The following is a 16,773-nucleotide window of genomic DNA, read 5'->3' as shown; positions in this document are numbered from 1 at the left end:
TACAAATGGCTCACTTTTGAAAAAAAAGAGTCCAAAATCCAGGAGAAGACTCATTTGAGAATATTGTTTTATACTGCCTCAACAGGAAGTATCACTGCTTTGGTGAAAAATAATCCCTCAAAATCTTTAGGGAAATGCCATCCAATTGAGCAAAATGAACAATACCACACACTGGACATGTATGTCTTCAGTATTTTATATTAGACCAGCACAAACTGATAAATCTTGATGATATGTTGAAGTATTATCACAATCTTATTCTTCCAACTTTAAGGAACCCCACATGCCATAATGCAGATAGTGCACCACAACTTAGTGAGATAGATGAATAGCGGAACCAGAATTGAAACAAAAAGGAGTGGGAATTAAGAAGTTATTCCCTTATAAAATTCTTCAGCTAAAGTTTCATTTTAACAGAATAATAAAGTTATTCTGTTAAGTACATCTGTAACCCTTGTAACAAAACACCAAATTGTGTTGTAACTAAAAGCATAGATTTTGAAGTAAGGCAATTTGGTTCAAATCTTGGTGCCCCCTAATGTGATCTTGGGAATATTTTTTAACCTCTTGAAGCCTAAATCTCTTTAGTAAAAAAAAAAAAAAAAAAAGGAAGATTAATACTTCATTATGGGATTGAGAACTAAAAAGTGATCATTTAAAATATATTACATAACAAAAATAAAACCTGATAGACAAAAGAAAACACCATTTCAACTATGATTTTGTTAGACTTTTATTATGAATATATTTTTTGAGCCATCATTTCAAAGGATCTCTAAAAAACTGCAAATCTTAAAGCAGTTAATTTTAAAGGAGTCAACTCGTTTTATTAATACCAATGTTTTTTTCTTTCAGGACCACTGTGAGCATGACACTATACTGATGGCCAAGCAGAAACCCTAGTTTGAATTCTCTGATGTAAAAATTATTCTACTTACTTGTGGATATTAACTTGACTGTGAAGAATATAAAGTAAATTTCTGAAAACCTGTAAATAAGCACATGAGACTACATTTCATAATTCATGGTAAACAGTTAATTCTTGATTCTTCAAGTAAATATAACTAATACGGTAATCCAAAAGTTACTCTGGTGTTGAAATAAGCTATGATTTTTTAGTATTGTCCTATTAATTTTTCATCTAGAATATTAGTTATTTTTGTTTATATTACAAATGAAACTCTGAAACCGAGTAGGACACACAAAAAATCAGTAGTAGTCTTGGGTTAAAAATTTTCCACATATCATTCAAAGATTATCATTTAATCCAGATTTAGCGGTATCATGTTCCCAAACCAATAAATATAACATATTTATATTTATTGTATTTACCTATTTATAGGTAACAACCATTAAAAAAATCTGGATACGATCAAGGGTGAATAAATGTCAATAAGATGAACTATATACATGAACTTTCAGTTAAAAATATACCTTAAAAAAATGACCAAAAAAAAAGTCCATTTCTACTGCTTTCTCCTTGAGTAATTACTTTATCTTATGTGATAGTTTGTTAACCTCTAGAAGAGTAAGAAAAAGTCCTTTTGTATTTCATGATAGGTTTAATCAGGTAATTAAAACAAATTCTTATGATATCATCTGATATGTCCAATTACATGGGTATGATGTAACAAAAACAGTTACAAACTTATATATGCATATTTACATTATATATCCAAACTATCAAGCTAATCAACTATATCTAAGGAGATACATTATGACATGAGTTAAACAATTTTTCATTGCTTATTAGAAAGAATGCAGTCAAGCTTTTAATGGAATATACAAGTGAGGCACTTTTGAGGTCAAGAATAGAAAGCAAATGACACTACATACTGGCAATATTCACAAAAATCTATGTGTATCTTTAATACAAAGGTTTTTCAACTAGATTATTCTTTAAAAGTTTCAAAACTAGCAACTTATGCAATTTAAGGAGCTTTCAGGAACAATGGCTAACATCAGTGTATCAAAGCATATGAAAGTTTTATAACCACCTGGCTGCTAGGCAAACAGTACCTTAATACCTTAAAGCCCTTTTTTTGTTGTTGTTGGGTTTTTTTTTTTTTTGGTTTATATAAATCACCTCAGGTTGTGATTTCTTAATGTTTTGACTCACTGCAAAACAGTGAGTCAACAATAGTACCTTATGGTACTATTATTATCATGGTTTATAGACCAATTTTTTTTAAGTGCAACAATATTAAGTTTCTAGTGCTTTCCCTTCTACTTAGAAATATGATCCTGGAGTTCAAATTAAGAATGAGAAAATTTAGTGAAGAATCTGTTTTCCAGGTAACTAAAGTTTTCCAAGTTTTATGTAGAAAAATGTTACACTTACTTAATGCATCTTTGGGCTAAAATTAAAAACCCAATCTCACCCACATATTCCAAAAAGTAATCACAAAGCCTAAAGTAAATTTCAACAAAAGAAACATCCTTTAAATTGCCCATCTGGAGGAAAGTACATGTTTCCTGTACTTTGAAGACTTATATGGATATTAGAAAACATCTCTGTGGCATTCAATTAAGGGGGTGGGGTGGGGAGTAAAAGAAAAGAAAAAGCAAGACTTACCCAAGATATCAGATGGCACTATACACATGAATTGAAAGTGCATTTGTATTACTTCAAAAGTTCTTTTTAGGCACTGCTGAATAACCAATGAAAATAGGTAGTTTCAAGTTTTCCCCTTTAAATTTTAACCCCTGTCCCAACATCATCCCAGAGACATACACACACTCTCTGAAGTTGTCATGATCAAATATAGGTGATGTTTATTTATTTTTTTAAAAAAACTCCCTGGCTGGTAATGGGAGGAAAATTAGAATACCATTTTGGTAATGGCTTTTGCACGTTAAAAGAATTAGTTTTATAAATGCTTCGGCATATCCATTAAGTTTGATTGCCAGTTCCAAAGATCAATAAATATTTTAAGACAGGATATGTAAGAAAAAAGTGCTTAAAATCTTTCAGGGACCAAAAGACACATTAGAGAAAAGGTTCATTTTACAATTCCCTTGAGATATGTCTTACTCTTGCTTTCTCTGTTTGGAGGTGGCCACTACTTAAATAGCCCTTTTTATTGGTAGTAGTGATGAACCCTGTCAGATCCTGATTGCCACCTCATGTCTCTGGTCTATAAAACATCCAGTAGGTGGTGCTGAAGTTCCATACCTCATATTTCTTCAGCAATCAAAATGATTCCCCTGTCAAGGCAGGAGAAAAATCATTTAAGAACTATCAGTTCTGAACACAACAAGCCATCAGACCAAAGTCTTTCTTGTTATGCCATCTAGATGATTTCATTTTCAATATTTACTATTACTTAAGCTGGTTTAGCCATTTGCTTATAACTACCAGATTAAAAGCAAAGAGAAAGGTTTCAGAGGAAAAGTCAGTTGGCAGTGCCAAGTCTGTATGCAGAAGCAGAAAATGTTCCTGAACATACATATACACGTTTTAAGAATGAGAAATTTAAACTATCCTTTTTTTTCCCCCCACAGAACTCTAATTTACTCAAGAGAACATTTCCACAGAGGGATTCAGACATTATATTATCAGTTAGTATTCTAGACTGGTTTGGAATCTGAGTGTGTTAACTACAAAGATCCAAGGTGAAATAAAAACCATTTCATCACCATAGTTTTTAATGAAGAAACTTGTTTAAAATTGTAAAGGAAAAAAATGGGAATGGGATGGCAAAATCTTAGCAGCAAAGTGGTTAAACAAATTGAAAATATTAATGCACAAACATTAAAATATTAAAGCATATATGTTGCATATAAAATACAGTACAGAACCAGGAGTTGCACTATACTGATTAGTGCTTAACAGAAGAAATGATTAAATTTGTTCTTCCCAGAAGTATGTACACAGTTCATTTCCACAGCATTTTCCTATAGGGCCAGCAAGTTATTTTCTTCAGTTATTCACACCTTGCTCAAACCTGAATTATGAACTCAGCACTTACAAATATGAAAATTCATTCACAAGGAAAACCAGTATTTCCATTTTACCAATAAAAAGTAATTTTAAAAGTTAACAGTCTATTCTAGGAAACCAAGTTTAGCTGAAAACTTCAGGGATGAAGATCATCTGGTGTAGCAGTGTTCAATTATATAAACAGTAAAAATAAGTCTTAAAACTGCTGCTACAGTGTCATATTTTGGATTTAGTTCATCCAATTGATTTTTAGTACAAAACTAGAAATAACCTCTTCTTCATAACATCTATAGTTATCAATATATTTTTCTTCTTTTCAATGTGAAATAATACTTCAAGATGATCTATATACACAATGTTGTCAGTTCAAGCTGTCATATAAATATAAATGCTTTCTTAAAAAAAAGTATTTTACAGACAGATAGTGTTATATACATTGTTCAGTTTGATCTGGGGCAAAAGAAGAAAGCTAACACAAGCTTAAGTGTGATATGTAAAAAGAACGATACATAAATGACATTTTAAAACCTGCATAGAAATGAGCTTCAAATGGTAGTGTGATTTTAATTTTATCACTTCTGAAACTTCAAGCCATTAAAAAAAAGGCACACTTCTCAACTTTATCCCTCTAAGGGAATGTTCTTAAAGAACCCTTTACTTGTTAGAGTTTTAATGTAACACTTAGACAAAAACAAAAACAAAAACAAAAACCAATAAAAAAACAAACCAACCAGACAAATTGACCCCAACTACTTTAAACAATTTGTTGGAACATTATCCAACTACTTTGTAAATAAAACATCCAGTAATACAATGCTCTGCAAAAGAAATAAAATTATATGTACAAGATATTTCATTCACAATGTTGGATTAAATACTTTCCTGGGATAGTTTAGTATATACTTTAACATAAAATAATTTTGCTTTTGGCAAGTTTAAATAAAGTAAAATGCAACTGGGAAAAGTTATTGTTATGTGAATAATAAGCACTGAGAATTAAGCTAAAAAATTAACACAGCTGAACACAGTCTAGTTTAGCAGAGTGATAAATGGAGATCTCAGGAGGAAACTTTTACATGAACTATCCAGTTACACTTTTTGCCTTGTAAAACATTTGTAAATGCAATGTGATTTTTTTGAAGGAGGAAACTCTAAAGAAAACAACTTGCTGGTTGAATACCACAAAAAACAAAACAACCCCAAAACCTCACTTTTTTCTATAATGTTTACTCAGTCTCTTTTTATATAAAAATAAGTGTTACGTTCCCATCAGAACATTAGACAATTACATCTGTGCTTTAAAAAAAAAAATTGGTCACTCAAGGCTATTAGAATATTTTTAAAGATTTTAGATTACCAGAATGTACAGATAGAACTCAATATAAACTGTAGCCAAAGGGAAATGAGGATGAAAATATCAAATCATTCACATGGAATAAAAACATTATTAACTAGATGAGTAAAATATTCAAAATATAATGGAATGTGACAGTAGATATATGTACATCTACTTCAGAACTAGGAAGGGGAAGAAAAGTTTAATATGTGATAATTCGTACCTTATATTTAGTTAAATATAAACATTTGTTATTTATACATAAAACCGCTTTCAAAAAACAACTAATAAATGATTTAGTTGCACTTGTTTTACTTCTTATAATTCCCAAGTGTTAACTTTTCTTAGATTGAAAACAACTGTCCCCTAGTGCACTTTTAGTTTATGTCTTAATGAATTCAAACCTTTAAAAGTCCCATCAGCTAATGCATAAATATACAAAAATGCCAAAAATTAATCCCTTTTAAGTTGGATATTTTATGCTCACTTTGTATAGCCAATAACCAGAAATGGTTTCCTTTTGCAAATACTCTTTACAACCTGTAACAAAACATGCCATGCACTGAAGGGAGAAAGTTAGGCATGGCTAGCGTTTGTGAAATGCCAAGAACTAACGAGTTCTGCTTCCTCCATGTGTGGCCCCAATGAGACCAGGCAAGATTTCATATTGCTTGCCAAAAGCTTCCACAAATACAAGTTAGCTAATTCCTGGAAACAAAGATTTTAAGCTCATTTTGGCACGGGATTCTTTCACCCAGCAGCTTTATGCTTCCCACCACAGCACCCACACGCCTCGCCACAACGATGGCACATTCTCAAAGGGACATAGCAGCACATACATGGTACGATGAAGGACAAAGCTACTAGGGCTAACCATCGCAAGCAGAACTTGTCATCACTAGTGTCACATGAACAGGGATCAGAAAAATCTCCCTCTGAGTCTGACATACAATGATATAACATGCTCTCTGCACAGAGCATGCAACTAACTTGATATATGCATCTTTTAATAGGGTCTGGAGCATCCTGACATTTTCCCCTGCCGTTTTCTTCATGATTAAACCTTTCCTGGCAGTATACGCAGCGGGAACGTTCACCATCTTCTTTTCTTCGTTTTGACTTCTTAAATTTTAATGAGGAAGGCTGTGTCTTAAATACCACAGAGTCTTTGAGTGAACTTAACTTAGTTTCATCCCCACAAGAGTATAGATAGTCTGATTTTTTACTGTCTGGTTTAGAAAACTGAATATTGGAATCAGTATCATCTCTCTCTAAGTCATTTTTCCACATGTCAGGATGTCTGTAGTCTGCATAACGACGTATTAAGATATCTCGAGGGTTTATTCTGACAATCTCATCTTCATCTTGAAAGCTGACATGTCGGATTGATTTCAAAGGGACCTAAAAAGGAAAGAGATGAAAATGGCAATAAGAACAGTGAAGGTTAATTTTATATGTCAATTTGGCTGGGCTGCACTGCCCAAATATTTGATCAAACATTATTCTGGATGTTTAAGTGAAGATGTTGCTTGTATGAGATCAATCTTTAAGTTGGTGGATTATGAATGAAGTAGATTATCTTCCACAACATAGACAGACGTCATCAATTAGTTGAAGGCCTTAATAACATAAATGTTGACCAGCCCAAGCAAGACAGAATTCTGCTAGCAGACCGCCTTTGGATGGGATTGCAACTCTTCCCCGGGTCTCAAGCCTGTTAGCCTACCTGCATATTTTGCATATATACCTTCATTATTCCATGAACCAATTCCTTAAAATAAATCTCTCTCTGTGTATATATACATAACGAGTTGGTTCTGTTTCTCAGGAGAACCCTGACTCATACAGATTCTAGTACAAGAACTGGGAGAGTTGCCGTTAACAAGTACGTAAAAACGTGGAAATGACTTTGGAAATGGGTAGAAGTTAAAAGAGTTTTGAGGTTCATGTTACAAAAAGCCTTGAAGAGACTGTTGTTAGGAATATGGACATTAAATGTGCTTCTGGTGAAGGCTCAGATGGAAATGAACAATGCTGGAAACTGGAGGGAAGGTGATACTTGTTTTAAATTGGTAAAGAATGTGGATGAACTGTATGTTAGCGTTGTGTGGAAGACAGAACCTGTGACTGATGGACTTGGATATTTGGCAGAGATTCTAAGCAAAGCGCTGAAGGTGCTCAGTTTCTCCTTGTGGCTAACACTAAAATGTGAGAGGAAAGGGATAAACTGAAGTAGAAATTTTTAAGCAAAAAGGAAGGAGATCTTGAAGAATTGGAAAATTCTCTGCCTATGGGTAGTGCAAAAATTGAGAAAGCATGTTCTAGAGAGAATACCCAAGGGTGTGGCTAACCAATCATATAATAAAGAGATTATGGTGTGATTCCTGAATCCAATCAACTATCTCAGCTACAAAGCTGCTACAATGGACTACAGGAAACAGAGGTAGCATGAAACGAAGAAAAGCTTTTTTGGACTTCTAGGATTTACAGGACTGGCAAATAGAGCTATCTGACTGAAAACATGTGTTATCCTTTAAGAAAAGGAAAGAATGATCCCAAGGGTGAGGCTCTCTCCTCAGTTTCAGTGGGCCAGAAAACCTGGAACCTAGGGTATGAGGCTATCATGCACTGCTAAGGATTTGGGGTCACCAATCTGCTTGGCCCATAGGACAAAATACTGAGCCAGAGCCAAAGAGGATTATTCCCAAGCCTTAAAATCTCACAGAATTTGCCCTGCTAGGTTTTAGACTTGCTTAGGACTCATGACTGCTTTCTTCTTTCTAAGATTTCTCCCTTTTCAAAAGAGAGTATCTATTCTATGCCTTTCCCATCCTGCTATTTTAGAAGCAGGTAATTTGTCTTGCTTTACAGGTTCCCAGCTGGAGAGGAATTTTGCCTTAGGATGAAACACATCCTGCATCTCACCCACACTCAACTTAGTAGAAAAGATGCAGGACTTAGAATTGATGCTAGAATGGGTTAAAACTTTTGGGCTGTTGTGATGAGATGAATCTGCGGAACCAGAGGGCGGAATGTTATGGGCTGAACTGTGTACTCCCAAATTCATATGTTGAAACCAATACTTCAGAATATAACAACATTTGGATATAAGGCCTTTTAAAGGTGATTACATTAAAATAAGGTCCTTACGATGGGTCTTAATCCAATCTGGTATCCTTTTAAGAAAAGGAAATTTGGGGGGGGCCTGTGTGGCTCAGTCAGTTAAGTTTCCGACTCTTGATTTCAGCTCAGTTATGATCTTGGGGTCGTGGGATCTCCGTGCTCAGCCAAGAGTCTGAAGATTCTTTCCCTCTTCCTTTGCCCCTCCCCCTGCTCACACGTGTTCTCTCTCTCTCTTTCTCTAAAATAAATAAATAAATCTTAAAAAAAAAAAAAGGGGGAAAGAAAGAAAAGGAAAGGAAATTTGGACATACAGAGAGGCACCAGAGATGTGGGTGTACAAAAGAAAGACCATATGAGGACGTGGCCAAAAAGCAGACATTTACAAGCCAGGAAGAGAAGCTTCAGAAGAAACCAAATGTGCCAACATCTTGATTTTAGACTTCCAGTTTCCAGAACTATGAGAAAATAATTTTTTTTGTTCAAGCCACTCCATCTGATACTTTGTTATGATAGCCCTAGCAAACCAATACACAGACACACATGTATATAGCTTGGCTATATAGTCTCTGAAAATGACCTAAAACACACTACACCTGCTTGTTCTCATTCCCTCTCCTTGCTCCTTCTCCCACCCCCTTTCTGGGTATATTGTCTTCCTGAGGCCCGGGAGCAAATTATATCTTTTGGGGGATAAATCAAATGGGGTCTAAATCAAAATAACCTTTCCCTTTACCTATACAAGCGGGCTTCTTGTAGTCACATTTGTATTTCCTAGTCCTAGTCCCTGGACACAGTAACTGGTCTACAGGAAAGTACCTGATCCAGGTTGAGGCAAAATTCCATTCTCAAGATATTATGGAACTGGGGCTAAAATAAACCTCCAGATCTGGGCTAAAGGTGGAATGATGGATACAGTCTATTAAATTACCAATATATAATTCCTATTGGCTTTATTCAGTGATAAATACACAGTGGCAATCCTCAGACTCAAACCAGAAACTTGGATGGAATTTAAGTAATAATGTTTATAATCATATATGTAGCAAATGTACACATGAAAAAAAATTCCTAGTATAATTCAGCTACATGGAGACTAAAAAATTTCACTTATATGTTAATTAGTTATAGTCTATATCGGAAAATAAAACTAAGGGGTGCCTGGGTGGCTCAGTCATTAAGCATCTGCCTTCGGCTCAGGTCATGATCCCTGGGGGTCCTGGAATCAAGTCCTGCATCGGGCTCCCTGCTGGGCAGAGAGTCTGCTTCTCCCTCTCCCTCTGCCTCTCCCCCTGCCTGTGCTCTCTCTCAAATAAAATCTTAAAAAAAAAATAAAAATAAAAACATTAAAAACAAAACAACAAAAAAAGAAGATAAAACTAAGACCACTTACCCTATTTTGGGATTTTAGGTTTCCACATTCCTTGGATATTTGTCGTTGTACATATTCTATACTTCTGCTCTGACTGTCTAGGCCCGGATGACTGAACGTTATCTAAAATATAAACAATTTCTACTTAAGTGACAAGAGAATGTATTTATTTTTAATAAAACTATATGCAGTGTGTATTCCAAAACTTCATAGCCTATTAGTAGTGAAGCCTTTCAAAATAGTTTTAATAAAAAGCATTATTTGAATCATCCTATTATTTAAACTTAGGCGATTCCTTACACGTTTAAATTTTAATTTCGAAAGTAACACGAACTTCTGGTTTCTGATTCTGCATGTAAGGAACTTAGTAATTGCCACTCTGTTCTAACAAGTAAAAAACCTTAAATAGAAAAAATATCATCAACTCTTCTCAGATCTGTAAGAGAGAGGAGGACACAGTGCAAACCCCTGCCTCCAAGATTGGAGACAGACAGGAATATAAAGGGAGTCACAGCCCACTAGAGCAGATTCATGAGCAGAAATTCCCATAGAAACCAGTGCTGAGGTTGGAAAACCTGAACTATAATTGATGAGTTGCCAGAGCTCAGTGTATACACTGAGTTAAAAACTCTAAGTGGACCCAGTCATAGTAGAGCTCCCAAATTTTTTTGTGTTTACCTCCAGGAGCTCAACCAAGTTCTTGCAGTAAATTATCAGAAAAATCCTTGCATGCATCCAGAAAGGGGATGGGAAAAGGAACTATTTTTTAACTATGCCAGAATACTCGGGTTTTTCGGTTTGTTTTTTTTAACAAGGTCTGCCCTCAGGAGAAACTAGTGAACCAGAGCCTGACCTAGGATATTATCAGAGCCTACCTGACCCAGAAGACAAAAAGCCAACTCTAGTCAACTCTAACCAGCTGATCCAACCAAAAAGTTAGAAAAAACTGCAAAATACTAGCGGAGTTAACAGTCCAGAAGCACAGGCTCATTCTGAAAGACTGAGACCTAATCATAGGACTACAGAATGCTTCCCCTCCCCACCATACCTCACCACCGTATACTAAAGGCCTATTTCTAGCAGTTCCTTTAAGACCCAGTACATCATGTGTAGCTATTAAAAAAAAAAAACAAACTGTAAAATATACTGAAAGGCAAAAACCAATTTGAAAAGACAGAACAAGCATCAGAACCAGACATAGCAGGGATGTTGGAATTAGCAGACTAGGAATTTAAAACAACTATGATTAATACCCTAAAAGCTCTAATGGATAGACAGCATGCAAGAACAAATGAGCAATACAAGGAAAGAGACAGAAATTCTAATAAGGAACCAAAAGAAATGCTAGAGTTCACAAACATTAAGAGAAATGAAGAGTGCCTTTGCTGAACTTACTAGACTGGACATGACTGAGGAAAAAAATCTCTGAGCTATTTAAAATAGTAATGACTGAGAATTTACCTAAATTAATGTCAGACACCAAACCACAGACCCAGGAAACTCAAAGAACACCAAGCAGGATAAATCCCAAAAAACATACTCCACCTAAGAATATTTTCAAACTATTAAAACTCAAAGAAAAAATCCTGAAAAATGAACAACAACAAAATTCCTTACTTATAGAAGAGCAAAGAATTACATCTGACTTCACCTCAGAAACCATGTAAGAAGAGAGTAAAATATTTAAAGTGGTGAAAGAAAAAAATCTGTCAACCTAGAATTCTGTACCTTGCCAAAAAGCAAACAAACTTCAAAAAAGATATAGACTTTCTCAAATAAAAACTGAAGAAATTTGTTGCCAGTAGACCTGCCTTATAAGAAATGTTATGAGATTCTTTAGAGAAGGAAAATAATACAGATCAGAAACTCAGATCTACATAAGAGTAAAGGAGCACTGAGGAAAGAATAAAATTTCACAATAAAATACAATTTTAATTTTTCTTATTCTTAATTGAGCTAACAGAGCATAGCTTATTCAAAAATAGTAACAATGTATTCAATCATGTATGATTATATATATTCATATATACTCACATATATATGAAATAAATGACAGTAATGATATAAGAGATGGGAAGGAGGAGTTAGGATTATTTTGTTATTATCAGGTAATCCCAATACCTGTAAAGTGATTTAGTGTTCTCTGAAAATGGACACAGATGCAAAGCATAGGGAGACCATAAAAAAAGGTAAAACAAACAAATATAACTTATATGCTAAAAAGGAGAGAAAATAAAACCACATAAAATGTTGAATGAAACCACAAAAGACAGAAAGTAAGTGAAAGACAAAAAGAGAAACAGAGAACAAGGGCAACAAATTGAAAACTGTAAAAAAATATGACAGATATTAATCTTACTGTATTGATAACCACTTTGAATGTTAATGTCCTAAAGGTACCAATTAAAAAATACAGACTGCCAGAATGAATAAAAAAGACCCAATTACAAGAAACAAACTATAAGTATAAAGACACATATAGAGTAAAAGTAAACGGAGAGAGAATACACTATACTAACACTAATCAAAAGAAAGCAAATTTAATTCATTTCAGACAAAGCAGACTTCAAAGCAAAGAAAGTTACTGGTCATAAAGAGGGGCATTAAGGAGCAGGTGGGTGGCTCAGTTGGTTAAGCGTCTGCTTTTTGGCTCAGGTCAAGATCCTGGGGTCCTGGGATCAAACCCCACATCAAGCAGGGAGCCTGCTTCTCCATCTCCCTCTGCCTCTCCCCCTGCTTGTGCATCCTCTCTCTAAGGAATAAATTAAATCTTAAAAAAAAAATAAAGAGGGCATTACATAATGTTATGAGATTAATTTTCTAAGACCTGCAATCCTTAATGTGTAGTGCTTAAGAACAGAGCATTAAATTACACAAGGCAAAACTTGATAGAAATGCAAGGATAAAGAGATGTACCTACTACCACAGCTGGAGACTTCAACACCCTTCAATCAGAAATGGACAGATCCAACAGGCAGAGAATCATTAAGGACCTAGCTGAACTCAACACCATCAATCAGGTGAATATAACTGACATCTAGAGACTACTTAACAATAGCAGAATACATATTTTTTCAAGCTCACATGAACATCAACCATTTACGGCCCACATTCTGGGCCATAAAACAGATTTATTTTATTTTTTTAAAGATTTTATTTATTTGACAGAGAGAGACATAGTGAGAGAGGGAACACAAGCAGGGGGAATGGGAGAGGAAGAGAAGCAAACGTCCCACTGAGCAGGGAACCCGAAGTGGGGCTTGATCCCAGGACCCTGGGATCATGACCTGAGCCGAAGGCAGACGCCTAACAACTGAGCCACCCAGGTGCCCCCATAAAACAGATTCTAATAAATTTACAAGAATAAATTTACAAGAGCAAAAGTATAAAATGCTGATGAACAAAACAAAAGAAAATAAATGCAGAGATATTCCATGTTCATGGATTGGGAGACTCAATATTGTCAAGATGTCAGTTCTTCCCTAATTGGTCTCTAGAGTCAATGCAGTCCCAATTAAACCCCCAGCAAATTATTTTGTGGATACTGACAAACTGATTCTAAAGTTTATAGAAAGAGGCAAAAGACCCAGAATAGCCAACACAATACTGAAGGAGAATTAAAGCTGGAGGACTGACATTACCTGACTTCCAGGCTATATTAATCAAGACAGTGTGGTTGATACAAAAGAACAAATAGATCAGTGGAACAGAACAGATGACCCTGGTAACGGTGATGGCTTTTTAAAAATTTTTTATTTTATTGTTATGTTAATCACCATACATTACATCATTAGTTTTTGATGTAGTGGTCCATGATTCATTGTTTGCGTATAACACTCAGTGCTCCATTCAATATGTGCCCTCTTTAATACCCATCACCAGGCTAACCCATCCCCCACCCCCCCCCAGTCAGGAAACGACAAATGTTGGTGAAGATGCAGAGAAATGGCAATGACTTTTGAGATACAACACCAAAGGCACAATCCATGAAAGAAAGAACTCATAAGGTGGACTTCATTAAAATTAAAAACTTCTGCTCTGCAAAATACAATGTCAAAATAACAAGAAGACAAGCCACAGAATGGGAGAAATTATTTGTAGAAGATATATGATAAAGGACTGTTATTCAAAATATACAAAGAATTGTTAAAAACCAACAACAAAAAAACAAACAACCCAATTAAAAAAATGGGCCAAGATCTCGTCACTTCACCAAGGAAGATACACAGATGGAAAGTAAGCAAATGAGATGCTACATACCTTAAATCATCAGGGAAATGCAAATTAAAACAATGAGATACCACTACACAACTAGCAGAATGGCGTATTCAGAACACTGATAATGCCAAATGCTGGGAAGGATGTGGGGCAAGAGGACTGCTGGTGGGATTCAAAATGGTACACATACTTTGGAAGACAATTTGGTAATTTCTTATAACACTAAACATACTCTTAAATATGATCCAGCAATTGTCCTCCTTGATATTTACTCAAAAGATTCAAAATCTTATGTCCAGGCAAAAATAAGCACAACAATATTTATAGTAGCTTTATTCATAAGTGCTAAAACTTGGAAGCAACCAAGATGGCCTTCAGTAAGGGAAAGGATAAAGTGTGGTAGACCCAGACAATAGATTATTATTCAGTATTTGTAAAAAAAACATGGAAGAATTTTACATACATATTACTAAGTGGAAGAAACCAATCTGGAAAGGCTATATTAACTTTATGATTCCAACTATATGACTTTCCGATACAGGCAAACTATAAAGATAGTAAAAAGATAAGTTGCCAGGAGTTGTGTTTTGGTGGGTGGAGTAGAGGTGAACAGGAGGAACACAGAGAATTTTTTAGAGCAATAAAAAAACTCTATGATACCATAATGATGGATACATGTCACACATTTGTCGGAATACACAGAATGCAAAACACCAAAAGCGAACCCAAATGTAAATTATGGACTTTGGGTGATTATGGTATGTCAAGGTAAGTTCATCAGTTATAACTGTACTTTCCACTTTGGGGCTATGTATTTACACACACACTCATGCATGTCTGCATTTATGAGGATCTTTAAAAATTTAGTGCTTCCTTACACTTGTTACATTACAGATACCTTTCTCTGTTTATACATATAGCTTTTCTTTTAATAGCAGCTTAATATTCCATTGAATGAATAATTTATTTAACTAGTCTGATCAATATACACAGACTCTTCCCCAGCTTTTGCTGTTATAAACACAACTGAACAAATATCTTTATACATTATTTTTTAATACACATGTCCAGGCATATCTGCATCACAAATTCCTAAAAGTAGAATTGCTGGGTTAAAAAGTTTGTATACTTCAACTCAATAATGAATTTAAATGGACATATCCAACATGAACCACCTACTTAGTAGTATCTTAAACAAAAAAGAAGTTTAATAAAAATAGTTAAGGACAGGGGTGCCTGGGTGGCTCAGTTGCTTAGGCATATGCCTTCAGCTCAAGTCATGATCCCAGGGTCCCAGGATTGAGTCCCGCATCAGGCTTTCTGCTCAGCAGAGTCTGCTTCTCCCTCCCCCCCTCCCCCTGCTCATGCTCTCTTTCTCTCTCTCTCTAAAAGAAAATAAAATAGTTAAGGACTTTAAGAAATTATTTCATTCCCAGCCTTGTTTCCTACAGTTTTAAAATTTTACTTTAGCACTTTAATCACATAGTAGGACCATAAAGAGAAACAGAAGCATTCCAATTTTAATTATGAGGAAGGGCTAAATGATTAATGTGGGATGAAGTACAATTTCTGTATTATGGAGTTTACTTTCTCTAACCTGTCTTTATTATGCATCCTCCTATGTCTACCTATTTCTGTATAGTGTGAAGAATTATGAGCTAACATTTCCCATTCAGTTTTCCTTTTAGTTTCAGTATGCAACTATATTTGATTTCCTAAAAAATATATAATACTAGACACTATGGAAAGCATGATAAAGTAGAAAAACGGTTGTTATCCTCACTGAGGTAAAAGGATAAAGCATAAGCTTGCAAAGTTATGTAATTATAACTTAAGGTGGAATGTGTAAGAATTCAGGAGTTAACAGGAGAAGAAATCACCATGGATTCAATGGTCTGGGAAGGTGTCATGAGGAAAATGGGATCTGAAGTAAACACAAAATGGAAGTAAGCATTTGATCAGATTTTTAAAAAGGATTCAAAACATGCAACTTGATAAATGAAGATATGGCACTGTTTATTAGTGGGGGAAGGAATCCAATAAATGGTGTGGGAACAATTAATTATCTATTATCTATATGGAAAAAATAAAATTGGATCACTACCACAGAAATTAGTTTGAAGTGGGTTACAAACAAAAATTTAGAACTTTTAGAATAGGGAGAAAATGCAGGCAACAAACTGAGTGTTACTGGAGTGGTGGGGGGTGGGAGGGATGGGGCGGCTGGGTGATAGACATTGGGGAGGGTATGTGCTATGGTGAGCGCTGTGAATTGTGCAAGACTGTTGAATCACAGATCTGTACTTCTGAAACACATAATGCAACATATGTTAGGAAAAAAGAAAAAGACGAAGATAGCAGGAGGGGAAGAATGAAGGGGAGTAAGTCAGAGGGGGAGACGAACCATGAGAGACGATGGACTCTGAAAAACAAACTGAGGGTTCTAGAGGGGAGGAGGGTGGGGGGATGGGTTAGCCTGGTGATGGGTATTAAAGAGGGCACGTTCTGCATGGAGCACTGGGTGTTATGCACAAACAATGAATCATGGAACACTACATCAAAAACTAATGATGTAATATATGGTGATTAACATAACAATAAAAAATTAAAAAAAAGAATAGGGAGAAAACGTTTGAGACAAAAATAGGGAGGAATTTGTAGAAACACCATTAGGAAAAGAATGATAAATTCAGTTGCATTAAAATTTAGAATATCTATTCATCAAAACCCCCTTAAAGAGAGTGAAAAACTACCATTAGCTAAGAGATATTGCCCATAAATAAA

The 16,773-nt window shown here is 35.0% G+C and overlaps 1 protein-coding gene across 2 annotated transcripts in view; it reads right to left on the bottom strand.

Moving 5' to 3' along the window:
• Positions 1-730: 730 nt before the first annotated feature.
• The window catches only part of SPRED1 (sprouty related EVH1 domain containing 1), a 120,540-nt gene continuing 104,497 nt past the window's right edge, over positions 731-16,773 (bottom strand). Inside the window, exons 6-7 of one of the 2 annotated variants that reach the window (XM_025884065.2) lie at positions 9,793-9,894; positions 731-6,680 (exon numbers count right to left, since the gene is read on the bottom strand). In XM_025884065.2, the coding sequence (XP_025739850.1) occupies positions 6,030-6,680; positions 9,793-9,894 (753 nt within the window). In that variant the 3' untranslated portion in view covers positions 731-6,029. The remainder of the gene's footprint in view (positions 6,681-9,792; positions 9,895-16,773) is intronic. The other variant, XM_073876776.1, reaches the window with a different exon arrangement.

Source organism: Callorhinus ursinus, unplaced genomic scaffold (assembly GCF_003265705.2).
Source record: "Callorhinus ursinus isolate GAN/ISIS: 27379988/994484 unplaced genomic scaffold, GSC_fseal_2.0 scaffold25, whole genome shotgun sequence".
In the NCBI taxonomy this organism is placed as follows: domain Eukaryota; kingdom Metazoa; phylum Chordata; class Mammalia; order Carnivora; family Otariidae; genus Callorhinus; species Callorhinus ursinus.
This window is presented reverse-complemented; position numbering and strand designations above follow the sequence as displayed.